Source organism: Notolepis coatsorum (genome assembly GCF_963971535.1).
Source record: "Notolepis coatsorum genome assembly, chromosome: 6".
NCBI lineage: Eukaryota > Metazoa > Chordata > Actinopteri > Aulopiformes > Paralepididae > Notolepis > Notolepis coatsorum.
In genome coordinates, this window is record NC_140170.1 from 30681174 (window position 1) to 30708103 (window position 26930).

The 26930-nt window shown below is 41.0% G+C and overlaps 1 protein-coding gene across 2 annotated transcripts in view; it reads right to left on the reverse strand.

Annotated features, from left to right (window-relative positions):
* Positions 1-2441: 2441 nt before the first annotated feature.
* psme3ip1 (proteasome activator subunit 3 interacting protein 1) overlaps positions 2442-26930 on the reverse strand; it is a 69824-nt gene continuing 45335 nt past the window's right edge. For both annotated transcript variants that reach the window (XM_084316003.1, XM_084316004.1), the window contains 4 exons: positions 15043-15163; positions 13424-13509; positions 11637-11930; positions 2442-4129 (listed from right to left, as the gene is read on the reverse strand). In XM_084316003.1, coding sequence (XP_084172129.1) covers positions 4125-4129; positions 11637-11930; positions 13424-13509; positions 15043-15163 — 506 coding nt within the window. In that variant the 3' untranslated portion in view covers positions 2442-4124. The remainder of the gene's footprint in view (positions 4130-11636; positions 11931-13423; positions 13510-15042; positions 15164-26930) is intronic.

Sequence of the window (26930 nt, forward strand, 5' to 3'; positions counted from 1 at the left end):
TACTGAACACTTTTGTCTACGTACTTGACTTCTTATTTTATACTTATCTATTTTTGTCTAGCACAGTCAAAAGCACGTTTGACAGAAAGAAGCATTTTGTATAAAAGTATTCTGTACTTCTGTATGACAACTAATAAAGAAACTTGAAACTTCATGCCGACCGTTGAGTGCCAGAGAGACGAGAGATCTCGTTTTTAATCGTTTTCTTTTTTATTAACGATTTACATTCATTTTTCATCAATCTAGCCTCCTGTTACCACTGGAACTCTCTCTGAGCTCCATTGGGAAAATCCCGCCCCCTATCGTCTCTCCCTGCACCCCATTGGATTAGACTGAATGAAAAGCATAGGGGGGAAAAAATCCTGCTTCCTCATTTTACTTCTCAGACAAGTCACCCGAGACGATCGGATTCATTCTGGACCATCAGAACAGCGTGGAATCTGTGTTTCGACCACCCAGCGTTGGATCAATAAACGCAATCGATATTTGGAATGGCGATCAGGAATTGGAATAATCTTTTTGGAGAACATCTGATCTGAGGTAAGGAATCTATTTTACCAGTCTTAGGATAATCAGAGCTTTTTTCACAGAGATATCAACATGGGCCCTATGTGTGTATGTGATCAGGAAATAAGAGATTCGATTTTTCAGCCCGCTTCTATAACGTGCATAAGTACACATATACTATCGATAATCTAGCGTTTATTTGAAAACTATTCATAAATAGGCCGAAAAATGACAACGTGTTTTGTGTATTACAGTAAAGGGCGTTTATCACAGAATCTTCTGAAATCTTCTGGAAGTTTCAAGAAACTAGCGTTTTTCAAAATGGTATAAAACGGAAATGAACCGATTAAAAACAATCGGTTTCGACAATGTTGACTGCAAACAAGTAATTGAGCGATGGCCAGATTAGACACATAGCCATAATTTAAGATATAGTAATGCGTTCACAAATGCGAGTGCTCTATCATTGAAGTGGGTGGTGGCATACGCTTGCTTTTAAACCACGGGACCCGTGGCATCCAAAGTGTTAAAAACCTACCTGTTCTCCCTGGCCTTCCCCCCCCGCGTAATTTTTTTTACCAACGGATTTCCAGTTCCGCGTTGATTGGCCACTGACGTTTCTGGTGCGATCTGATTGGCCACTGACGTTTCTGGTCATGTGACATGTGCGCCCAATCGTGTGACGCCTGTGTCTTTGCCCATTTCCGCCTCGAACGGCATGCAAACTACCTAACGCCTAGTTTATCACTGGTTAAGCTTAGGCGACTCTTTCGAAGTTGGTTAAGGTTAGAGTTTGGAATCAGGGCTGGTGTTCTATCGCCCTGCTCTAAGACAAACTCTAACCTTAACCAACTTCGAAAGAGTGCCTAAGCTTAACCGGTGAAAGAAACAGGCGTCACACGACCAGAAACGTCAGTGGCCAATCAGATCGTGCATGCGGAACTGGAAATCCGTTGGTAAAAGTATTGACGCTTCCCCCCCACTTAATCACCACTAGACCCCTGGCCCTCCTATCCTCTTTGCTTTACTGTGTCCTACCTGTTTTTATTACATTCATTGTTTTACTGTTTTTAATTTTATATCTTGCATCGTATTATTATTATTATCAACCTGCCTGTGAAGCACTTTGGTGCCAGCTGCCGCTGCCTGGAAATGTACTATATAAATAAAATGTACTTGAAATGCTCAGTTATTAAAATAACCACATAGTGTATGTCGCGACTCCCGAGCGCCACATAACTATGACGTGCATTATTTCGGACAAAGTAAATCCATAGGCTGAATATGATTTATTACCAGCATTTTAGGTCTATTCTTTTACATTTCAAAAGCCCTGTCTAGAAAAACGAAGCACAAAAACATAATTCAGAAAGGTATAATGGGATCTGTGAGGAAGGGAGCTGGCATTTTTTTGCGAGACAGCTAACTGAACTAAACCCTGCGCTGGAGCAGGTTCAACATTTTCAATCTGTTGCCATAGTGATTTAGACAAACCTGCTTCGTGGAAGTGAAAAGCTTGACTTGCAATTTGAAATTGTATCCAATCAGGTTCATTCTGGATGTTTTGGGGGGAAAGCAACTCTGCAGAATGAGGACCAGGCTCGCTCACGTCACCATAGGGTGGCACGGTGGCACACAGCAAGGTCCTGGGTTCGAACCCCAGCAGGGGGCCTTTCTGTGTGAGTCTGCATGTTCTCCTGTGTCCACGTGGGTTTCCTCCAGGTACTCTGGTCTCCTCCTCCACCATGAAGACATGCAGGCAGGGACTACAGGTGGAAACTAGCTCATTAGCTAATTCTGGCACATTTACATTTATTGATGTGGAAACTGAAGATGTTGATTAATGTGCACTGTCCCTGCCATGGGTAAAAAATAAATAAATAAACTTAAACTTAATAGTCAACAGACGAGTTTCAGAGAATAACGCCACGTGGTCAAAAGAAAAACATCTTTATTCATCTCCTCCTCAAACAACACAACCATCACATCACCATGGAGACGACAAAAAAACGAAACACACTTCTTTTCACACTCCATCACTATCTATTGGCGCTTTAGTAAACAAAAAGAAATAAAAACAATACAACAAAGAATATGACTTTCTTTTTTTTTACCCCGACTCAATATTTTCACTTACAATATTCATCTGAGAGAGAGAGAGATAGATAGAGAGACAGAGAGAGAGCACACATGAGAGACAGAGAGAATGAGAGCACGAGAGAGAGAGAGAGAGAGAGAGAGAGAGAGAGAGAGAGAGAGAGTGAGAGCACACATGAGAGACAGAGAGAATGAGAGCACAAGAGAGAGAGAGAGAGAGAGAGAGAGAGAGAGAGAGAGCACACATGAGAGAGAGAGAGGGGGACGTTGAGACAGAACCTCACTTCCTGCTATACTGTGAGAAATACAAGGATCTAAGAGAAGTCTTCTTTGATAAAATAAATAAAATTGATGCACAGTTTATCCATCTCCCTGATCACCAAAAGCTGCTATACATGTGTGGGGAGAAAAGTCAGTGTACAGCATTAGCTGCAAAATATGTAGACGGTTGTCACACAATAAGAGAACAAGCTCTGTAAATGTATCTGAGTGGCCACACTTGAAAAATGACTACCAGATTGAGTGACTATTTTGTAAATTAATATGTTTTTTGTTGATTGTCTTTACTGTTATTACTAATATTATGATATTTTATTGCTTAATATGTTATTGTTTGTATGTTGAACTTGCTTTGGCAATAAGTATGTTAATATTTCATGCCAATAAAGCCTATTTGAATTGAATTGAATTGAGAGAGAGAGAGCACACATGAGAGAGAGCACACATGAGAGAGAGAGATAGAGAGAAAGACAGAGAGAGAGAGCACACATGAGAGAGAGCACACATGAGAGAGAGCACACATGAGAGAGAGATAGAGAGAAAGACAGAGAGAGCACACATGGGGAGAGAGAGAGAGAAAGACGGAGAGAGAGCACACATGAGAGGGAGAGCACACATGAGAGAGAGAGAGAAAGACAGAGAGCACACATGAGAGAGAGAGAGAGAAAGACGGAGAGAGAGCACACATGAGAGAGAGAGAGAAAGACAGAGAGAGAGAGAGCACACATGAGAGAGAGAGAGAGAAAGACGGAGAGAGAGCACACATGAGAGAGAGAAAGACAGAGAGAGCACACATGAGAGAGAGAGAGAAAGACAGAGAGAGAGCACACATGAGAGAGAGAGCACACATGAGAGAGAGAGAAAGACAGAGAGAGAGAGAGCACACATGAGAGAGAGAGAGAAAGACAGAGAGAGAGAGAAAGACAGAGAGATGGCACACATGAGAGAGAGACTACCTCACAAAGCCTCTCTCTCTCTCCATAGAATCACACAGAAGACGTCTCTCTCTCTCTCAGCAGCTACAGGTGAACTGAGTCGAAGTCGCCTTCCTTGATCCACAGCTGCCAATCACTGTTCCCTCAGCCAATAGCACAGCAGCTTGGGTTGTGTTGGGGAGGGGGGCGTGATGTCGTCGGGATTGGTTGGTTGGTTTAAACTGTGTGAGATGTGATTGGAGGAGGAAGGAAGGGTGGAGGCTGTCGGTGTTTGAGTGCCATGACGGTGTGTTGCACCAGTCCTCCTCAACCTGTAGAGGGCAGAGAGGACTGAGGTTACTGCCAGGAAGCTGCGCTGGAACGGCCGACCAGGTGGTGAACACCAACCCGGCAGCTCCCATGGTACCAGAGTCTACAAGTCGTGACGTATCCGTGAACTGTCACCTTTTGTGGTGCAAACATACTTTATTATGAACATGGGGTATCGTCAGAAATATGATGTTGACCTGCTGGGATTCATAACAACATCACTCAAACCACCTGCATCAAGGAACAATAATCTGGCTGAATCTGATTTGTCCTGATTTTAAGACCGAACAAGCGACCCAACCGCTGTGACCTCGTGACGTCACTACGACTCGATCACATGGTACATTCTGACTTTACAAGCTGATGAGGAGCGACCGAACGCACCACAGCACCAAAGGACAAACATTTAGTTTCACTCAATGGGATTTTAATGGGTGCAGGGCTGCACGTTAACATAGCCCTGGTGCTACAGAGGGTGATCGTTTTGTAGCACAGGCCAAAATCTTGTAGCACGAATATAGAACGTGTTATACATTTGTAACAGTCACAAATGTGCCTATTGTATTTGTGTTGTTATTTAGTTGCAGTGCCATGTTTGGTCACTAAGTGGCGCGCCATTGTTTGTACCTGATGTAGCTACAGGCTTCATTTGATTGAACCTGAGCCAGTGACTTCTTCACTTCCTGTTCCACCTGACGTCCGACAGCAACGACAGTAAAGGGCTCTAGTAACGTTGTGGCTAGTAGTCGTTTTAATATAGTTGTGTATATTGAATAATGCCGGATGACCAGGCATCGTATGGCCATAGTCCTTATTGTATATTTTTGTAAATAATAAATGGGTTTGTGCCAAATCCCAAAAGCAACAATGTCTGTTAAGCTATTGTGCTAAGCTATCCTGGTGCTGTCATTTTCATGCTGACAAGTTGACGTCACACAGCCAGACACGTTACTGTAAGGAATTATGGGATGTGGTGTTGGGTGTATGGACTCTATTAGGGGTGGGAATCACCAGTTTCATCACAATACGATACGATATAGATTCTTTGGACAACGATACGATATTTTGCCGATATCACAAAGTCTGCCGCGATACGATACGATGCAGGCGCCTGCGATCGATACGAGACGATATCATGAGCCCAATCAAACGATCAGTAACATTTAGATCAACTCAAAATAGGTAACGAAAATATCATTTGAATTTTTTTTTATAGCTCTTCCAGACATTTAAATGAAAAACAATCTATTGTTTTGAATACAAATAGACCTCCTGTTCACACAATATATCAAAACACAAGTGCCACGTTTTGATATATTGAGCTTTAAACTTGAAATAACTTTAAGTCAAATGATTTGGAACACACAACCTAAAACCCCTCCCTACCTCCCTCTCCCAAACCGTTCCTAAACAAATTCTGTCTATGGTATCTATAGTGTGTGTGTGTTTACTGTTTCTGTCTATGGTATCTATAGTGTGTGTGTGTTTACTGTTTCTGTCTATGGTATCTATAGTGTGTGTGTGTTTACTGTTTCTGTCTATGGTATCTATAGTGTGTGTGTGTGTGTGTTTACTGTTTATGTCTATGGTATCTATAGTGTGTGTGTTTACTGTTTCTGTCTATGGTATCTATAGTGTGTGTGTGTACTGTTTCTGTCTATGGTATCTATAGTGTGTATTTACTGTTTCTGTCTATGGTATCTATAGTGTGTGTGTGTGTGTGTGTGTGTGTGTTTACTGTTTATGTCTATGGTATCTATAGTGTGTGTGTTTACTGTTTCTGTCTATGGTATCTATAGTGTGTGTGTTTACTGTTTCTGTCTATGGTATCTATAGTGTGTGTATTTACTGTTTCTGTCTATGGTATCTATAGTGTGTGTGTGTACTGTTTCTGTCTATGGTATCTATAGTGTGTGTGTGTACTGTTTCTGTCTATGGTATCTATAGTGTGTGTGTTTACTGTTTCTGTCTATGGTATCTATAGTGTGTGTGTGTACTGTTTCTGTCTATGGTATCTATAGTGTGTGTGTGTGTACTGTTTCTGTCTATGGTATCTATAGTGTGTGTGTGTACTGTTTCTGTCTATGGTATCTATAGTGTGTGTGTGTACTGTTTCTGTCTATGGTATCTATAGTGTGTGTGTTTACTGTTTCTGTCTATGGTATCTATAGTGTGTGTGTGTACTGTTTCTGTCTATGGTATCTATAGTGTGTGTGTTTACTGTTTCTGTCTATGGTATCTATAGTGTGTGTGTGTTTACTGTTTCTGTCTATGGCATCTATAGTGTGTGTGTGTGTGTACTGTTTCTGTCTATGGTATCTATAGTGTGTGTGTGTGTGTGTGTTTACTGTTTCTGTCTATGGTATCTATAGTGTGTGTGTGTTTACTGTTTCTGTCTATGGTATCTATAGTGTGTGTGTGTACTGTTTCTGTCTATGGTATCTATAGTGTGTGTGTGTGTTTACTGTTTCTGTCTATGGTATCTATAGTGTGTGTGTGTGTGTGTACTGTTTCTGTCTATGGTATCTATAGTGTGTGTGTGTGTTTACTGTTTCTGTCTATGGTATCTATAGTGTGTGTGTTTACTGTTTCTGTCTATGGTATCTATAGTGTGTGTTTACCGTTTCTGTCTATGGTATCTATAGTGCGTGTGTGTGTGTGTGTGTGTGTGTGTGTTTACTGTTTCTGTCTATGGTATCTATAGTGTGTGTGTGTGTGTTTACTGTTTCTGTCTATGGTATCTATAATGTGTGTGTGTGTACTGTTTCTGTCTATGGTATCTATAGTGTGTGTCTCTACTGTTGCTGTCTATGGTATCTATAGTGTGTGTGTATGTGTACTGTTTCTGAGTTACACTTTGTGTATATTTTAATGTGTGTGGTTCTGTATGTGTCTTATCTGTAAGCCTGTCTGTGGGTTCTGTATGTAGGGCGTTATCTGTGAGCCTGGGTCAGGGTCAGACCCTGTGAGCCTGGGTCAGGGTCAGACCCTGTGAGCCTGGGTCAGGGTCAGACCCTGTGAGCCTGGGTCAGGGTCAGACCCTGTGAGCCTGGGTCAGACCCTGTGAGCCTGGTGAGAGAAAATGGTGGTTTTTTCAATGTATATTTGGTTTATAAAACTGATATAAAGAGACGCTTTAAGAGGGTAATATCATTATCATCACGGGATGATATTGACGGTGGAGAAGAAGAGGTTTCACAAGCACACTGCCAGCCAGGGTGTTTGTTTTGAATTCCGATTGGAAGACAAAACAAAGATAAGGGGCCACAGAGGCAGAGCGCGATGGAGGTTTTGACAGTAACTGCGTTTTGTGTGTAAAGGTTATTTAGCAGTTGTCATGACAGCGCGGCACATGACAACCAGAAAGGGGTGGGCCGTCGTTGCCACAATGAAGATCTATAAGTCGAACAGTGCTTCCGGGTGTGAGGCAGACCAAAGAAACGAATCCCACAGGAGGGAAGGGACCAAGAGACTCTCTCCTCTTATCACAGAGGGGGGGGGGGAGAATGCCACATCATCATTAGCTTCGGCTACCACGAGGATGGTCTTGGCTAACGAACAGGCCTGACCACTGTTGGACTGAGAGACAGAGGGACAATAGACTGAACACACCGAAAGGTCATTAGAATAGACTTTGCAAGGACAATACAATCTGTTAACATCTGAGCTGAGGTTCCTGTTTATAGCAATAAACAACGCTTTTCCTCATAAGGTATTTCACGTTGTCGAAGTGTCGAATTCTTACGGAGGTGGAGAATTATTATGGTTTGCGGATTGTACTAACGGGGTGAGATAAGGATTTAATCAACCGGTATCGGAGACGTCAGGACCATTAAAATGACACAACGCAGAGGAATTGGATGGAGAGACAAACAGACGAAGACGTGATACTGGCCAGTTTGATCAGGATCTAACAGTTGTTGCCGTTTGGACCCGGATTATTGCTTGCTTTGAAGTTGCTTGAAAGGAAGAGACTGTGCGCAGTGCCGAGGCGTGAAGGGGTAGCCATGGACGCGAGCCAAGCCAGCGAGCGAGCCAAGCAAGGCCAACGCCATGGACCCAGCGAGCGAGCCGAGCAAGGCCGGAGAGATAAACAGCGCCATGGACCAGAACAACTGACGGTGAAAAGATAAAGTGAGTCTCAACAACTTCACAAGCCAATAAGAAAACGAACAATAGAGTATCCGTAAACGTAATTAGTTTGACACAGAGAATGCCAGCTGTAATAGTGTGTTTGAATAACAGCAGAGCGGCGCCGGTTTTTGTCTTATCTACAGAGCACAGAAGCCACTGTATAGGAGATGGGAAGGGAGGCAAAGGGGAGATGTTCATTCAATTAAAGGGGCAACATCGTATTTAGTTTGATTACTGTTCAAACGCAGAAAGCGGGAAGCGGGACTGTGACGTGAAGGGAGCAGTGAACAAACGTTACGGGTGTGGTCGGTAGCGAGAGAATGTTTGAGGCATTAAAGGGACGGTGGAAAAAAAAAGGGACATTTTTTTTGAGCAGACAAAATGGCCGCAGAGCCACGAGGGGTTTAGAACCAGGAAGTGACACGTCAGCTACAATCCTCTAGACTGAGTTTGGCCGCCATCTAGGGGGGCAGTGGGATAATACACGCAAATGGAGGAGGAGTAGGTCGCCACCTAGTGGCGGAAGGGGGGGGGTAGTGCTGGGGAGTTTCCATTACCCATAGGGGAATATTTAGAGTTTAATTTAATTAAGGAGTTTAATTGCGGAGGGGGGGGTAGTGCTGGGGAGTTTCCATTACCCATAGGGGAATATTTAGAGTTTAAGTTAATTAAGGAGTTTAATTTTTTCAAAATTACCAACTGCTTGTGTGTATACACGGTGGTGTATGTGAGAACTTTGTAAAGGAACTCAAAGTGTGGTATAGAGCGACGTGACAGCTCCAGGGCAACGTAGACAGCCCCGTGTGTGGTATAGAGCGACGGGACAGCTCCAGGGCGACGGTAGACAGCCCCGTAGGGTATAGAGCGACGTGACAGCTCCAGGGCGACGTAGACAGCCCTGTGTGTGGTATAGAGCGACGGGACAGCTCCAGGGCGACGGTAGACAGCCCCGTAGGGTATAGAGCGACGTGACAGCTCCAGGGCGACGGAAACAGCCCCGTAGGGTATAGAGCGACGTGACAGCTCAAGGGCGACGGAAACAGCCCCGTAGGGTATAGAGCGACGTGACAGCTCCAGGGCGACGGAAACAGCCCCGTAGGGTATATAGAGCGACGTGACAGCTCCAGGGCGACGGAAACAGCCCCGTAGGGTATAGAGCAACGTACAGCTCCAGGGCGACGGAGACAGCCCCGTTTAGGGTAGAGCAACGGACAGCTCTGTTGTATGTTAGATAATAGTACGAGTACGTGTATGTGAGTTAGGGGCAGGGAACCAACCTGCTCTGTTGTATGTTAGAGCGATGCTCGGTTGGATGTTATTATCATAATAATAATATCGATATACGGGTTAATTAAATAGATGCGGTTAATTAAATAAGTTTAATTATGATATAAGAGGGAGTTCGATCTCCAGTGGGGCCTTCTCACACCTAATAAATAGGCAGAGTCTTGAAGACACGTCACCAGAAAGAACTGGCGCGCGCTGGGGGTCACCCGTGGGACGAACAGATAGAGCGCGGAGTGGGTATCGTTTAGCTGCTGGTGTCACGCCGGAAGACAAACAGGGAACAGCCCTGTAGGATTAGATATGGGTGTTGAGAAGGTGGGGGACTAATAAAGAACAAATAGCGCCATGGGCTGTAGGACACTCACACCGTCCAACAGTCTGAAAGGGCGTGGCCATGGCAGGGGCTTGCAGAGGAAAAAATATATAGAGAACGAGCTGCAGGCCCAAAGCCACGGTAGACTAATAGAAAAACACCGGGTCGAGTGTACAGAAAAACTGCTGGCGTGGTGTTTCTGCTTTCAGAGTCTGGAGAGGGCCGACGGCGGTGGAGATGAGCCTCAACCAAGATGACCAACGGGGCGGAGACGGCCGACGGGGCGGAGTCCAGCGGTCGCAGGCGGTGTTGCCCAGGAGAGAACGAGGCGGACATCGGAGGGGGCTTCCCTGCGGAGACGCTGTTTAGAGAGCGTTTTGAAACAACAGAGCATGGGCGATGAATCATGGACAAACAGGGACTTCCTTTCAGAGTCAATCAGGAGATCGAGAGACGAGACAACAGCGAGAAGTCCTGTGTTCATTGATTAGGAGTATGAGATATAAATGGAGGATTCATATATAAGATATATGTATAGAAGGATATATATATATAGAAGGTAGATAAGAGGGAGAACAGTAAAACAACAGGATATAATTATTGGGAGCAGACAGGGGGACTCTTTGTGCACGAAGGGGGGCGCAAACAGACATCAGGCAGCAAGATCACTGGGTTGACCGTGGGCCGTCTTCATTTCTTGTGCACGAGAGATGAGGTTGGTTTGCTTCAACCACAGGCTATTTTTGGCATAATTAATTAAAAAAAACAAATAATGATTTATGATTCTGAAGGGGTGATAAGAATCAAGGGGGGATTGAGAGAAAATGGTGGTTTTTTCAATGTATATTTGGTTTATAAAACTGATATAAAGAGACGCTTTAAGAGGGTAATATCATTATCATCATGGGATGATATTGACGGTGGAGAAGAAGAGGTTTCACAAGCACACTGCCAGCCAGGGTGTTTGTTTTGAATTCCGATTGGAAGACAAAACAAAGATAAGGGGCCACAGAGGCAGAGCGCGATGGAGGTTTTGACAGTAACTGCGTTTTGATGTGTGTAAAGGTTATTTAGCAGTTGTCATGACAGCGCGGCACATGACAACCAGAAAGGGGTGGGCCGTCGTTGCCACGACGAAGATCTATAAGTCGAACAGTGTTTCCGGGTGTGAGGCAGACCAAAGAAACGAATCCCACAGGAGGGAAGGGACCAAGAGACTCTCTCCTCTTATCACAGAGGGGGGGGGGAGAATGCCACATCATCATTAGCTTCGGCTACCACGAGGATGGTCTTGGCTAACGAACAGGCCTGACCACTGTTGGACTGAGAGACAGAGGGACAATAGACTGGAAGATATGACTGAAATATCATTAGATAGACTGAACACACCGAAAGGTCATTAGAATAGACTTTGCAAGGACAATACAATCTGTTAACATCTGAGCTGAGGTTCCTGTTTATAGCAACAAACAACGCTTTTCCTCATAAGGTATTTCACGTTGTCGAAGTGTCGAATTCTTACGGAGGTGGAGAGTTATTATGGTTTGCGGATTGTACTAACGGGGTGAGATAAGGATTTAATCAACCGGTATCGGAGACGTCAGGACCATTAAAATGACACAACGCAGAGGAATTGGATGGAGAGCCAAACAGACGAAGACGTGATACTGGCCAGTTTGATCAGGATCTAACACTGGGTTAGGGTCAGACCCTGTGAGCCTGGGTTAGGGTCAGAGGTCAGGGTCAGGGGTCAGGGTCAGGTAGCAGGACGCTACCTTCGCTGTCCGTGCTGCTCTCGGAGTCGCTGCTGCCGGAGTACGCCCCGAGGCCCGGCAGGACGCCCACGCACACCGCGGCCGAGGGCAGGTGCAGGATGCCCCCTCGCCCGGGGCCCAGGGGGGCCGCTGAGGGGCTCTTAGCCGTCACCACAGGGCAGCTCAGGGGGGCCGCTGAGGGGCTCTTAGCCGTCACCACGGGGCCGGTCAGGGGGGCCGCTGAGGGGCTCTTAGCCGTCACCACGGGGCCGGTCAGGGGGTCCTCAGCCCTTCCTCCTCCTCCCACCTCCTGTTCTGGACATAAAAACACACCAGCAGTTTTCTAACCATTTGTAGGAATGGTTTCAGTATCTAGTTGTCCTGTGTTGTCATTTGTGGAGCTCCTGATGAGCATTCTGGTGACTCATCACTCTGTGCTGCCTGCAGGTTAAACTCATCATCACCTGGTGACTCATCACTCTGTGCTGCCTGCAGGTTAAACTCATCATCACCTGGTGACTCATCACTCTGTGCTGCCTGCAGGTTAAACTCATCATCACCTGGTGACTCATCACTCTGTGCTGCCTGCAGGTTAAACTCATCATCACCTGGTGACTCATCACTCTGTGCTGCCTGCAGGTTAAACTCATCATCACCTGGTGACTCATCACTCTGTGCTGCAGGTTAAACTCATCATCACCTGGTGACTCATCACTGTGCTGCCTGCAGGTTAAACTCATCATCACCTGGTGACTCATCACTATGTGCTGCCTGCAGGTTAAACTCATCATCACCTGGTGACTCATCACTCTGTGCTGCCTGCAGGTTAAACTCATCATCACCTGGTGACTCATCACTCTGTGCTGCCTGCAGGTTAAACTCATCATCACCTGGTGACTCATCACTCTGTGCTGCCTGCAGGTTAAACTCATCATCACCTGGTGACTCATCACTCTGTGCTGCAGGTTAAACTCATCATCACCTGGTGACTCATCACTCTGTGCTGCCTGCAGGTTAAACTCATCATCACCTGGTGACTCATCACTCTGTGCTGCCTGCAGGTTAAACTCATCATCACCTGGTGACTCATCACTCTGTGCTGCCTGCAGGTTAAACTCATCATCACCTGGTGACTCATCACTCTGTGCTGCAGGTTAAACTCATCATCACCTGGTGACTCATCACTGTGCTGCCTGCAGGTTAAACTCATCATCACCTGGTGACTCATCACTATGTGCTGCCTGCAGGTTAAACTCATCATCACCTGGTGACTCATCACTCTGTGCTGCCTGCAGGTTAAACTCATCATCACCTGGTGACTCATCACTCTGTGCTGCCTGCAGGTTAAACTCATCATCACCTGGTGACTCATCACTCTGTGCTGCCTGCAGGTTAAACTCATCATCACCTGGTGACTCATCACTCTGTGCTGCAGGTTAAACTCATCATCACCTGGTGACTCATCACTCTGTGCTGCCTGCAGGTTAAACTCATCATCACCTGGTGACTCATCACTCTGTGCTGCCTGCAGGTTAAACTCATCATCACCTGGTGACTCATCACTCTGTGCTGCCTGCAGGTTAAACTCATCATCACCTGGTGACTCATCACTCTGTGCTGCCTGCAGGTTAAACTCATCATCACCTGGTGACTCATCACTCTGTGCTGCCTGCAGGTTAAACTCATCATCACCTGGTGACTCATCACTCTGTGCTGCAGGTTAAACTCATCATCACCTGGTGACTCATCACTCTGTCTGACTTTTGTTGTCTGTCTGTCTGTTACCTGTCTGTCTGTCTGTTACCTACCTGTCTGTCTGCTGCCGTTTCCTGTTGACATTGTTGTTGTTGTTTCTGTCTTCTGTTTCTTACTGCTGTCTGATGACTGAGAGGAGCTGAGAGAGAGACACACAGAGAGAGAGAGAGAGAGAGAGAGAGAAAGAGAGACATTTATTTGACTATATATTCTGGCTGGAGCTACATACAGGTGCAGCTCAATGAATTAGAATATCGTGGAAAAGCCAATATATTCCACTGCATTGCTGCAGTAATTCGTGCAAAAGGAGCCCCAACCAAGTACTGGGTGAACATACTTTTCAGAAGGCAGACATTTCTATATTACAATTTTTTTTTTTATTGGTCTCTTATGTAATATTCAAACTTTCTGAGATACTGACTTTTGGGCTGTAAGCCATAATCATCCAAATTAAAACAAATAAAGGCTTGAAATATTTCACTTTGTGTGTAATGAATCTATAATCTATGAGAGTTTCGCTTTTTGAATTGAATTACTGAGATAAAATAACGTTTCCACGATATTCTAATTGATTGCACTGCACCTGTATATTGGCATTGAGTTTGGTGACAGTCAGCCTGTTCTGAGCCATAATAACAAAATACACGTTTACAACACAGGGTCAGGGTGGCTTCACAACACAGGCTCAGGGGTCAGGGTGGCTTCACAACACAGGCTCAGGGTGGCTTCACAACACAGGGTCAGGGTGGCTTCACAACACAGGGTGGCTTCACAACACAGGGTCAGGGTGGCTTCACAACACAGGGTGGCCTCACAACACAGGGTGGCTTCACAACACAGGCTCAGGGTGGCTTCACAACACAGGGTGGCTTCACAACACAGGCTCAGGGTGGCTTCACAACACAGGCTCAGGGTGGCTTCACAACACAGGGTGGCTTCACAACACAGGCTCAGGGTGGCTTCACAACACAGGCTCAGGGTGGCTTCACAACACAGGGTGGCTTCACAACACAGGCTCAGGGTGGCTTCACAACACAGGGTGGCTTCACAACACAGGGTGGCTTCACAACACAGGCTCAGGGTGGCTTCACAACACAGGCTCAGGGTGGCTTCACAACACAGGCTCAGGGTGGCTTCACAACACAGGCTCAGGGTGGCTTCACAACACAGGCTCAGGGTGGCTTCACAACACAGGCTCAGGGTGGCTTCACAACACAGGGTCAGGGTGGCTTCACAACACAGGCTCAGGGTGGCTTCACAACACAGGCTCAGGGTGGCTTCACAACACAGGCTCAGGGTGGCTTCACAACACAGGGTGGCTTCACAACACAGGGTCAGGGTGGCTTCACAACACAGGGTGGCTTCACAACACAGGGTGGCTTCACAACACAGGGTGGCTTCACAGCACAGCGTCAGGGTGGCTTCACAACACAGGGTGGCTTCACAGCACAGCGTCAGGGTGGCTTCACAACACAGGCTCAGGGTGGCTTCACAACACAGGCTCAGGGTGGCCTCACAACACAGGCTCAGGGTGGCTTCACAACACAGAAACACAGGGTCAGGGTGGCTTCACAACACAGGGTCAGGGTGGCTTCACAACACAGGGTCAGGGTGGCTTCACAACACAGAAACACAGGGTCAGGGTGGCTTCACTAGCAGCACCATTATATACCTGCGTCTCTTCACGGCTCCAGCCAATAGGTGAGCCTGAGACAGGTGGCTGGTCCTCGGTCCCGCCTTCTTCTCAGGCTCCCGCCGGCCACTGTCATTGGCTGCCCGCTTCACCAGAGCGCTGTGACATCACAGGGTTAAGGAGTTTTATAGGACCGTTCATTCATTCATTCAGGCTGCGTCCACACCGACCCTCGTGGCGTCCGCACACACCACTCTGTCTGCACACACCACTCTGTCTGCACACACCACTCTGTCTGCACACACCACTCTGTCTGCACACACCACTCCGTCTGCACACACCACTCTGTCTGCACACACCACTCTGTCTGCACACACCACTCCGTCTGCACACACCACTCTGTCTGCACACACCACTCCGTCTGCACACACCACTCCGTCTGCTCACACCACTCCGTCTGCACACACCACTCCGTCTGCTCACACCACTCCGTCTGCACACACCACTCCGTCTGCTCACACCACTCCGTCTGCACACACCACTCCGTCTGCTCACACCACTCCGTCTGCACACACCACTCTGTCTGCACACACCACTCCGTCTGCTCACACCACTCTGTCTGCACACACCACTCCGTCTGCACACACCACTCCGTCTGCTCACACCACTCCGTCTGCACACACCACTCTGTCTGCACACACCTCCGTCTGCACACACCACTCTGTCTGCACACACCACTCTGTCTGCACACACCACTCAGTCTGCTCACACCACTCTGTCCGCACACACCACTCCGTCCGCACACACCACTCCGTCTGCACACCCCTGAAGCAGAGACTTCGCAGAGAGGTCGCAGACTCGTCATTTTCGTTTTTAGTTTGAAATCTAATTTTCGTTTGAGTGTGGATGGGCGGCAGGCTTAGGGAGTAACGGAATACAGTAATCAGAACACACATTTTTGTAAAAAAAAATTTAAACTGGGGTTATTTTTCAGGATTACATTTAAAAAACAATTTGTATATACATACACGGTCTGCCACAATGCTTGGGAGCAATTGACTGCACACACATACTAACTCCACAGACTACATCAACAGAAAGGCAACCACAGAGTAGATAATCCGCTTCCTGTTTACAATGACACATGCGTGGTCATGTGACGTGCATTTTCAGGTGAATTACGTTGTTTTTAACGAAAACGTAGATGTGGACATAGCCTCGGCCGTTCAATGACTCACTCACTGTTGGCCACTCTGCCTAGTGAGATGTGGTTACACACCAAGACCCACATGGAAACCAGTCTATTGTTAAATCACCATTCTGAAAATGTAAGATGAAAACTAGGTGAAAACGCTTCTGCAACTAGGACAGATTCTCCAGCACTCCATGGGGTCGATCCCTTCAGGAGCCGCAGCAACAGATGGTCATAGTTTGATCAACACATCTTTCCCAGCGTGAAGATGCTGCTTCCCAAACAAAATAAATAGTATAGTTTCTGTTCATAGTTTCTGTCTTCAAAAGGTTTTATAATAAACATATAGTTTCTACCTTCAGAAGGTTTTATAAGAAACATAGTTTCTGTCTTCAGAAGGTTTTTATAAGAAACAGTTTCTGCCTTCAGAAGGTTTTATAAGAAACATAGTTTCTGTCTTCAGAAGGTTTTATAAGAAACATATAGTTTCTGTCTTCAGAAGGTTTTATAAGAAACGTATAGTTTCTACCTTCAGAAGGTTTTATAAGAAACATATAGTTTCTGTCTTCAGAAGGTTTTATAATAAACATATAGTTTCTGTCTTCAGAAGGTTTTATAAGAAACAGTTTCTGCCTTCAGAAGGTTTTATAAGAAACAGTTTCTGCCTTCAGAAGGTTTTATAAGAAACATATAGTTTCTGTCTTCAGACGGTTTTATAAGAAACATAGTTTCTGCCTTCAGAAGGTTTTATAAGAAACATATAGTTTCTAGCTTCAGAAGGTTTTATAAGAAACATATAGTTTCTGCCTTCAGAAGGTTTTATAAAAAACAGTTTCTGCCTTCAGAAGGTTATATAAGAAAGATATAGTTTCTGTCTTCAGAAGGTTTTATAAGAAACATATAGTTTCTGTCTTCAGAAGGTTTTATAAGAAACATAGTTTGTCTTCAGAAGGTTTTATAAGAAACATACAGTTTCTGTCTTCAGAAGGTTTTATAAGAAACATATAGTTTCTGTCTTCAGAAGGTTTTATAAGAAACAGTTTCTGCCTTCAGAAGGTTTTATAAGAAACATAGTTTCTGCCTTCAGAAGGTTTTATAAGAAACATATAGTTTCGGTCTTCAGAAGGTTTTATAAGAAACAGTTTCTACCTTCAGAAGGTTTTATAAGAAACATATAGTTTCTGCCTTCAGAAGGTTTTATAAGAAACAGTTTCTGCCTTCAAAAGGTTTTATAATAAACATACAGTTTCTGCATTCAGAAGGTTTTTATAAGAAACAGTTTCTGCCTTCAGAAGGTTTTATAAGAAACATACAGGTTTTGCCTTCAGAAGGTTTTATAAGAAACATATAGTTTCTGTCTTCAGAAGGTTTTATAAGAAACAGTTTCTACCTTCAGAAGGTTTTATAAGAAACATATAGTTTCTGCCTTCAGAAGGTTTTATAAGAAACAGTTTCTGCCTTCAAAAGGTTTTATAATAAACACAGTTTCTGCCTTCAGAAGGTTTTTATAAGAAACAGTTTCTGCCTTCAGAAGGTTTTATAAGAAACATACAGGTTCTGCCTTCAGAAGGTTTTATAAGAAACATATAGTTTCTGTCTTCAGAAGGTTTTATAAGAAACATATAGTTTCTGTCTTCAGAAGGTTTTATAAGAAACAGTTTCTGCCTTCAGAAGTTTTTATAAGAAACAGTTTCTGTCTTCAGAAGGTTTTATAAGAAACATAGTTTCTGCCTTCAGAAGGTTTTATAAGAAACATAGTTTCTGTCTTCAGAAGGTTTTATAAGAAACATAGTTTCTGTCTTCAGAAGGTTTTATAAGAAACGTATAGTTTCTACCTTCAGAAGGTTTTATAAGAAACATATAGTTTCTGTCTTCAGAAGGTTTTATAATAAACATAGTTTCTGTCTTCAGAAGGTTTTATAAGAAACAGTTTCTGCCTTCAGAAGGTTTTATAAGAAACAGTTTCTGCCTTCAGAAGGTTTTATAAGAAACATATAGTTTCTGTCTTCAGACGGTTTTATAAGAAACATAGTTTCTGCCTTCAGAAGGTTTTATAAGAAACATATAGTTTCTAGCTTCAGAAGGTTTTATAAGAAACATATAGTTTCTGCCTTCAGAAGGTTTTATAAGAAACAGTTTCTGCCTTCAGAAGGTTATATAAGAAAGATATAGTTTCTGTCTTCAGAAGGTTTTATAAGAAACATATAGTTTCTGTCTTCAGAAGGTTTTATAAGAAACATAGTTTGTCTTCAGAAGGTTTTATAAGAAACATACAGTTTCTGTCTTCAGAAGGTTTTATAAGAAACATATAGTTTCTGTCTTCAGAAGGTTTTATAAGAAACAGTTTCTGCCTTCAGAAGGTTTTATAAGAAACATAGTTTCTGCCTTCAGAAGGTTTTATAAGAAACATATAGTTTCTGTCTTCAGAAGGTTTTATAAGAAACAGTTTCTACCTTCAGAAGGTTTTATAAGAAACATATAGTTTCTGCCTTCAGAAGGTTTTATAAGAAACAGTTTCTGCCTTCAAAAGGTTTTATAATAAACATACAGTTTCTGCCTTCAGAAGGTTTTTATAAGAAACAGTTTCTGTCTTCAAAAGGTTTTATAAGAAACATACAGGTTTTGCCTTCAGAAGGTTTTATAAGAAACATATAGTTTCTGTCTTCAGAAGGTTTTATAAGCAACAGTTTCTACCTTCAGAAGGTTTTATAAGAAACATATAGTTTCTGCCTTCAGAAGGTTTTATAAGAAACAGTTTCTGCCTTCAAAAGGTTTTATAATAAACACAGTTTCTGCCTTCAGAAGGTTTTTATAAGAAACAGTTTCTGCCTTCAGAAGGTTTTATAAGAAACATACAGGTTCTGCCTTCAGAAGGTTTTATAAGAAACATATAGTTTCTGTCTTCAGAAGGTTTTATAAGAAACATATAGTTTCTGTCTTCAGAAGGTTTTATAAGAAACAGTTTCTGGCTTCAGAAGTTTTTATAAGAAACAGTTTCTGTCTTCAGAAGGTTTTATAAGAAACAGTTTCTGCCTTCAGAAGGTTTTATAAGAAACATATAGTTTCTGTCTTCAGAGGTTTTATAAGAAACATATAGTTTCTGTCTTCAGAAGGTTTTATAAGAAACAGTTTCTGCCTTCAGAAGGTTTTATAAGAAACATAGTTTCTGTCTTCAGACGGTTTTATAAGAAACAGTTTCTGCCTTCAGAAGGTTTTATAAGAAACAGTTTCTGTCTTCAGAAGGTTTTATAAGAAACAGTGTCTGCCTTCAGAAGGTTTTATAAGAAACAGTTTCTGCCTTCAGAAGGTTTTATAAGAAACAGTTTCTGCCTTCAGAAGGTTTTATAAGAAACAGTTTCTGCCTTCAGAAGGTTTTATAAGAAACATATAGTTTCTGTCTTCAGAAGGTTTTATAAGAAACATATAGTTTCTGTCTTCAGAAGGTTTTATAAGAAACATACAGTTTCTGTCTTCAGAAGGTTTTATAAGAAACATATAGTTTCTACCTTCAGAAGGTTTTATAAGAAACATAGTTTCTGCCTTCAGAAGGTTTTATAAGAAACATAGTTTCTGCCTTCAGAAGGTTTTATAAGAAACGTATAGTTTCTGTCTTCAGAAGGTTTTATAAGAAAAATATAGTTTCTGTCTTCAGAAGGTTTTATAAGAAACAGTTTCTGTCTTCAGAAGGTTTTATAAGAAACAGTTTCTGCCTTCAGAAGGTTTTATAAGAAACATACAGTTTCTGCCTTCAGAAGGTTTTATAAGAAACATATAGTTTCTGCCTTCAGAAGGTTTTATAAGAAACATATAGTTTCTGTCTTCAGAAGGTTTTATAAGAAACAGTTTCTGCCTTCAGAAGGTTTTATAAGAAACATAGTTTCTGTCTTCAGAAGGTTTTATAAGAAACAGTTTCTGCCTTCAGAAGGTTTTATAAGAAACAGTTTCTGTCTTCAGAAGGTTTTATAAGAAACATAGTTTCTGCCTTCAGAAGGTTTTATAAGAAACATAGTTTCTGTCTTCAGAAGGTTTTATAAGAAACAGTTTCTGCCTTCAGAAGGTTTTATAAGAAACATATAGTTTCTGTCTTCAGACGGTTTTATGAGAAACAGTTTCTGCCTTCAGAAGGTTTTATAAGAAACAGTTTCTGTCTTCAGAAGGTTTTATAAGAAACAGTGTCTGCCTTCAGAAGGTTTTATAAGAAACAGTTTCTGCCTTCAGAAGGTTTTATAAGAAACAGTTTCTGCCTTCAGAAGGTTTTATAAGAAACAGTTTCTGCCTTCAGAAGGTTTTATAAGAAACATAGTTTCTGCCTTCAGAAGGTTTTATAAGAAACATATATTTTTTGTCTTCAGAAGGTTTTATAAGAAACATATAGTTTCTGTCTTCAGAAGGTTTTATAAGAAACATACAGTTTCTGTCTTCAGAAGGTTTTATAAGAAACATATAGTTTCTACCTTCAGAAGGTTTTATAAGAAACATAGTTTCTGCCTTCAGAAGGTTTTATAAGAAACATAGTTTCTGCCTTCAGAAGGTTTTATAAGAAACATAGTTTCTGTCTTCAGAAGGTTTTATAAGAAAAATATAGTTTCTGTCTTCAGAAGGTTTTATAAGAAACAGTTTCTGTCTTCAGAAGGTTTTATAAGAAACAGTTTCTGCCTTTAGAAGGTTTTATAAGAAACACAGTTTCTGCCTTCAGAAGGTTTTATAAGAAACATATAGTTTCTGTCTTCAGAAGGTTTTATAAGAAACAGTTTCTACCTTCAGAAGGTTTTATAAGAAACATAGTTTCTGCCTTCAGAAGGTTTTATAAGAAACAGTTTCTGCCTTCAGAAGGTTTTATAATAAACATACAGTTTCTGCCTTCAGAAGGTTTTTATAAGAAACAGTTTCTGCCTTCAGAAGGTTTTATAAGAAACATATAGTTTCTGTCTTCAGAAGGTTTTATAAGAAACATATAGTTTCTGTCTTCAGAAGGTTTTATAAGAAACACAGTTTCTGTCTTCAGAAAATTTTATAAGAAACATATAGTTTCTGTCTTCAGAAGGTTTTATAAGAAACAGTTTCTGTCTTCAGAAGGTTTTATAAGAAACATAGTTTCTGTCTTCAGAAGGTTTTATAAGAAACAGTTTCTGCCTTCAGAAGGTTTTATAAGAAACATACAGTTTCTGCCTTCAGAAGGTTTTATAAGAAACATATAGTTTCTGTCTTCAGAAGGTTTTATAAGAAACATATAGTTTCTGTCTTCAGAAGGTTTTATAAGAAACACAGTTTCTACATTCAGAAGGTTTTATAAGAAACACATAGTTTCTGCCTTCAGAAGGTTTTATAAGAAACATATAGTTTCTGTCTTCAGAAGGTTTTATAAGAAACAGTTTCTGCCTTCAGAAGGTTTTATAATAAACAGTTTCTGCCTTCAGAAGGTTTTATAAGAAACATACAGTTTCTGTCTTCAGAAGGTTTTATAAGAAACATATAGTTTCTGCCTTCAGAATGTTTTATAAGAAACAGTTTCTGCCTTCAAAAGGTTTTATAATAAACACAGTTTCTGCCTTCAGAAGGTTTTTATAAGAAACAGTTTCTGCCTTCAGAAGGTTTTATAAGAAACATACAGTTTCTGGCTTCAGAAGGTTTTATAAGAAACATATAGTTTCTGTCTTCAGACGGTTTTATAAGAAACAGTTTCTGTCTTCAGAAGGTTTTATAAGAAACATATAGTTTCTGCCTTCAGAAGGTTTTATAAGAAACATACAGTTTCTGTCTTCAGAAGGTTTTATAAGAAACATATAGTTTCTGCCTTCAGAAGGTTTTATAAGAAACATAGTTTCTGCCTTCAGAAGGTTTTATAAGAAACATATAGTTTCTGTCTTCAGAAGGTTTTATAAGAAACATAGTTTCTGCCTTCAGAAGGTTTTATAAGAAACATACAGTTTCTGCCTTCAGAAGGTTTTATAAGAAACATAGTTTCTGTCTTCAGAAGGTTTTATAAGAAACAGTTTCTACCTTCAGAAGGTTTTATAAGAAACATATAGTTTCTGCCTTCAGAAGGTTTTATAAGATACAGTTTCTGTCTTCAGAAGGTTTTATAAGAAACATAGTTTCTGTCTTCAGAAGGTTTTATAAGAAACAGTTTCTGCCTTCAGAAGGTTTTATAAGAAACATACCGTTTCTGCCTTCAGAAGGTTTTATAAGAAACATAGTTTCTGTCTTCAGAAGGTTTTATAAGAAACAGTTTCTGTCTTCAGAAGGTTTTATAAGAAACATATAGTTTCTGCCTTCAGAAGGTTTTATAAGAAACATACAGTTTCTGTCTTCAGAAGGTTTTATAAGAAACATAGTTTCTGCCTTCAGAAGGTTTTATAAGAAACATATAGTTTCTGCCTTCAGAAGGTTTTATAAGAAACATATAGTTTCTGTCTTCAGAAGGTTTTATAAGAAACATAGTTTCTGTCTTCAGAAGGTTTTATAAGAAACAGTTTCTGCCTTCAGAAGGTTTTATAAGAAACAGTTTCTGTCTTCAGAAGGTTTTATAAGAAACAGTTTCTGCCTTCAGAAGGTTTTATAAGAAACAGTTTCTGCCTTCAGAAGGTTTTATAAGAAACATAGTTTCTGCCTTCAGAAGGTTTTATAAGAAACATATAGTTTCTGTCTTCAGAAGGTTTTATAAGAAACATAGTTTCTGTCTTCAGAAGGTTTTATAAGAAACACAGTTTCTGTCTTCAGAAGGTTTTATAAGAAACATATAGTTTCTACCTTCAGAAGGTTTTATAAGAAACATATAGTTTCTACCTTCAGAAGGTTTTATAAGAAACATAGTTTCTGTCTTCAGAAGGTTTTATAAGAAACCGTTTCTGTCTTCAGAAGGTTTTATAAGAAACAGTTTCTGCCTTCAGAAGGTTTTATAAGAAACATACAGTTTCTGCCTTCAGAAGGTTTTATAAGAAACAGTTTCTGTCTTCAGAAGGTTTTATAAGAAACAGTTTCTACCTTCAGAAGGTTTTATAAGAAACAGTTTCTGCCTTCAGAAGGTTTTATAAGAAACAGTTTCTGCCTTCAGAAGGTTTTATAAGAAACATAGTTTCTGCCTTCAGAAGGTTTTATAAGAAAGTTTCTGCCTTCAGAAGGTTTTATAAGAAACATAGTTTCTGTCTTCAGAAGGTTTTATAAGAAACAGTTTCTGTCTTCAGAAGGTTTTATAAGAAACATATAGTTTCTACCTTCAGAAGGTTTTATAAGAAACATAGTTTCTGCATTCAGAAGGTTTTATAAGAAACATAGTTTCTGTCTTCAGAAGGTTTTATAAGAAACATATAGTTTCTGTCTTCAGAAGGTTTTATAAGAAACAGTTTCTGTCTTCAGAAGGTTTTATAAGAAACAGTTTCTGCCTTCAGAAGGTTTTATAAGAAACATACAGTTTCTGCCTTCAGAAGGTTTTATAAGAAACAGTTTCTGTCTTCAGAAGGTTTTATAAGAAACAGTTTCTACCTTCAGAAGGTTTTATAAGAAACATATAGTTTCTGCCTTCAGAAGGTTTTATAAGAAACAGTTTCTGCCTTCAAAAGGTTTTATAATAAACATACAGTTTCTGCCTTCAGAAGGTTTTTATAAGAAAGTTTCTGCCTTCAGAAGGTTTTATAAGAAACATAGTTTCTGTCTTCAGAAGGTTTTATAAGAAACATAGTTTCTGTCTTCAGAAGGTTTTATAAGAAACACAGTGTCTGTCTTCAGAAGGTTTTATAAGAAAGTTTCTGTCTTCAGAAGGTTTTATAAGAAACATAGTTTCTGTCTTCAGAAGGTTTTATAAGAAACAGTTTCTGCCTTCAGAAGGTTTTATAAGAAACATACAGTTTCTGCCTTCAGAAGGTTTTATAAGAAACATATAGTTTCTGTCTTCAGAAGGATTTATAAGAAACAGTTTCTACATTCAGAAGGTTTTATAAGAAACATATAGTTTCTGCCTTCAGAAGGTTTTTATAAGAAACATATAGTTTCTGTCTTCAGAAGGTTTTATAAGAAACATAGTTTCTGCCTTCAGAAGGTTTTATAAGAAACACAGTTTCTGTCTTCAGAAGGTTTTATAAGAAACATATAGTTTCTGCCTTCAGAAGGTTTTATAAGAAACATATAGTTTCTGTCTTCAGAAGGTTTTATAAGAAACATAGTTTCTGCCTTCAGAAGGTTTTATAAGAAACAGTTTCTGTCTTCAGAAGGTTTTATAAGAAACAGTTTCTGCCTTCAGAAGGTTTTATAAGAAACAGTTTCTGCCTTCAGAAGGTTTTATAAGAAACATAGTTTCTGTCTTCAGAAGGTTTTATAAGAAACAGTTTCTGCCTTCAGAAGGTTTTATAAGAAACATAGTTTCTGTCTTCAGAAGGTTTTATAAGAAACAGTTTCTGCCTTCAGAAGGTTTTATAAGAAACAGTTTCTGTCTTCAGAAGGTTTTATAAGAAACAGTTTCTGCCTTCAGAAGGTTTTATAAGAAACAGTTTCTGCCTTCAGAAGGTTTTATAAGAAACATAGTTTCTGCCTTCAGAAGGTTTTATAAGAAACATATAGTTTCTGTCTTCAGAAGGTTTTATAAGAAACAGTTTCTACATTCAGAAGGTTTTATAAGAAACATATAGTTTCTGCCTTCAGAAGGTTTTATAAGAAACATAGTTTCTGTCTTCAGAAGGTTTTATAAGAAACATAGTTTCTGCCTTCAGAAGGTTTTATAAGAAACATACAGTTTCTGTCTTCAGAAGGTTTTATAAGAAACATATAGTTTCTGCCTTCAGAAGGTTTTATAAGAAACATATAGTTTCTGTCTTCAGAAGGTTTTATAAGAAACATAGTTTCTGCCTTCAGAAGGTTTTATAAGAAACAGTTTCTGTCTTCAGAAGGTTTTATAAGAAACAGTTTCTGCCTTCAGAAGGTTTTATAAGAAACAGTTTCTGCCTTCAGAAGGTTTTATAAGAAACATAGTTTCTGTCTTCAGAAGGTTTTATAAGAAACATAGTTTCTGTCTTCAGAAGGTTTTATAAGAAACAGTTTCTGCCTTCAGAAGGTTTTATAAGAAACAGTTTCTGCCTTCAGAAGGTTTTATAAGAAACAGTTTCTGTCTTCAGAAGGTTTTATAAGAAACAGTTTCTGCCTTCAGAAGGTTTTATAAGAAACAGTTTCTGCCTTCAGAAGGTTTTATAAGAAACAGTTTCTGCCTTCAGAAGGTTTTATAAGAAACAGTTTCTGCCTTCAGAAGGTTTTATAAGAAACATAGTTTCTGCCTTCAGAAGGTTTTATAAGAAACAGTTTCTGCCTTCAGAAGGTTTTATAAGAAACATAGTTTCTGCCTTCAGAAGGTTTTATAAGAAACACAGTTTCTGTCTTCAGAAGGTTTTATAAGAAACATATAGTTTCTGCCTTCAGAAGGTTTTATAAGAAACATATAGTTTCTACCTTCAGAAGGTTTTATAAGAAACATAGTTTCTGCCTTCAGAAGGTTTTATAAGAAACATAGTTTCTGCCTTCAGAAGGTTTTATAAGAAACATAGTTTCTGCCTTCAGAAGGTTTTATAAGAAACATAGTTTCTGCCTTCAGAAGCTTTTATAAGAAACAGTTTCTGTCTTCAGAAGGTACCCTAACCCATATACCGTTAATCTAAACCCTACTGCACCCTATCTAACCACAGACTGCACCCTATCTAACCACAGACTGCACCCCATCTAACCACAGACTGCACCCTATCTAACCACAGACTGCACCCTATCTAACCAGACTGCACCCTATCTAACCACAGACTGCACCCTATCTAACCACAGACTGCACCCTATCTAACCAGACTGCACCCTATCTAACCACAGACTGCACCCTATCTAACCACAGACTGCACCCTATCTAACCACAGACTGCACCCTATCTAACCACAGACTGCACCCTATCTAACCAGACTGCACCCTATCTAACCACAGACTGCACCCTATCTAACCAGACTGCACCCTATCTAACCACAGACTGCACCCTATCTAACCACAGACTGTACCCTATCTAACCACAGACTGCACCCTATCTAACCACAGACTGCACCCTATCTAACCAGACTGCACCCTATCTAACCACAGACTGCACCCTATCTAACCAGACTGCACCCTATCTAACCACAGACTGCACCCTATCTAACCACAGACTGCACCCTATCTAACCAGACTGCACCCTATCTAACCACAGACTGCACCCTATCTAACCACAGACTGCACCCTATCTAACCACAGACTGCACCCTATCTAACCACAGACTGCACCCTATCTAACCACAGATTAGGGGGGGTAACGATGCGACCTCACAACGATTCAATGCATCATGAAATCTCTTAATTTGACCACGATTCGATAAATTTCCTATCAGTTAATTCCCCAAAATAATTTTAATAGACAAATGTGGCTGGGGGAATAACATTTTTATTTACAGTAGATTCATTTAGATTCTAATCGATTCTAACACATTCAAATCGATTAGGGATGTCCGATATTATCGGCCGACCGATATTATCGGCCGATATCGGCAGTAAAATGTGATATCGGAAAATATCGGTATCGGTAAAAAATACAAAAAACAATAACAATATTTGTTATATATATATCAAGTGAAATTATTAGTTACCTGAAATTATTCAGTTTTTTGGGGGGGGAAACCCTGTATATATCGGTATCGGTTGATATCGGTATCGGAAATTAAGAGTTGGACAATATCGGAATATCGGTA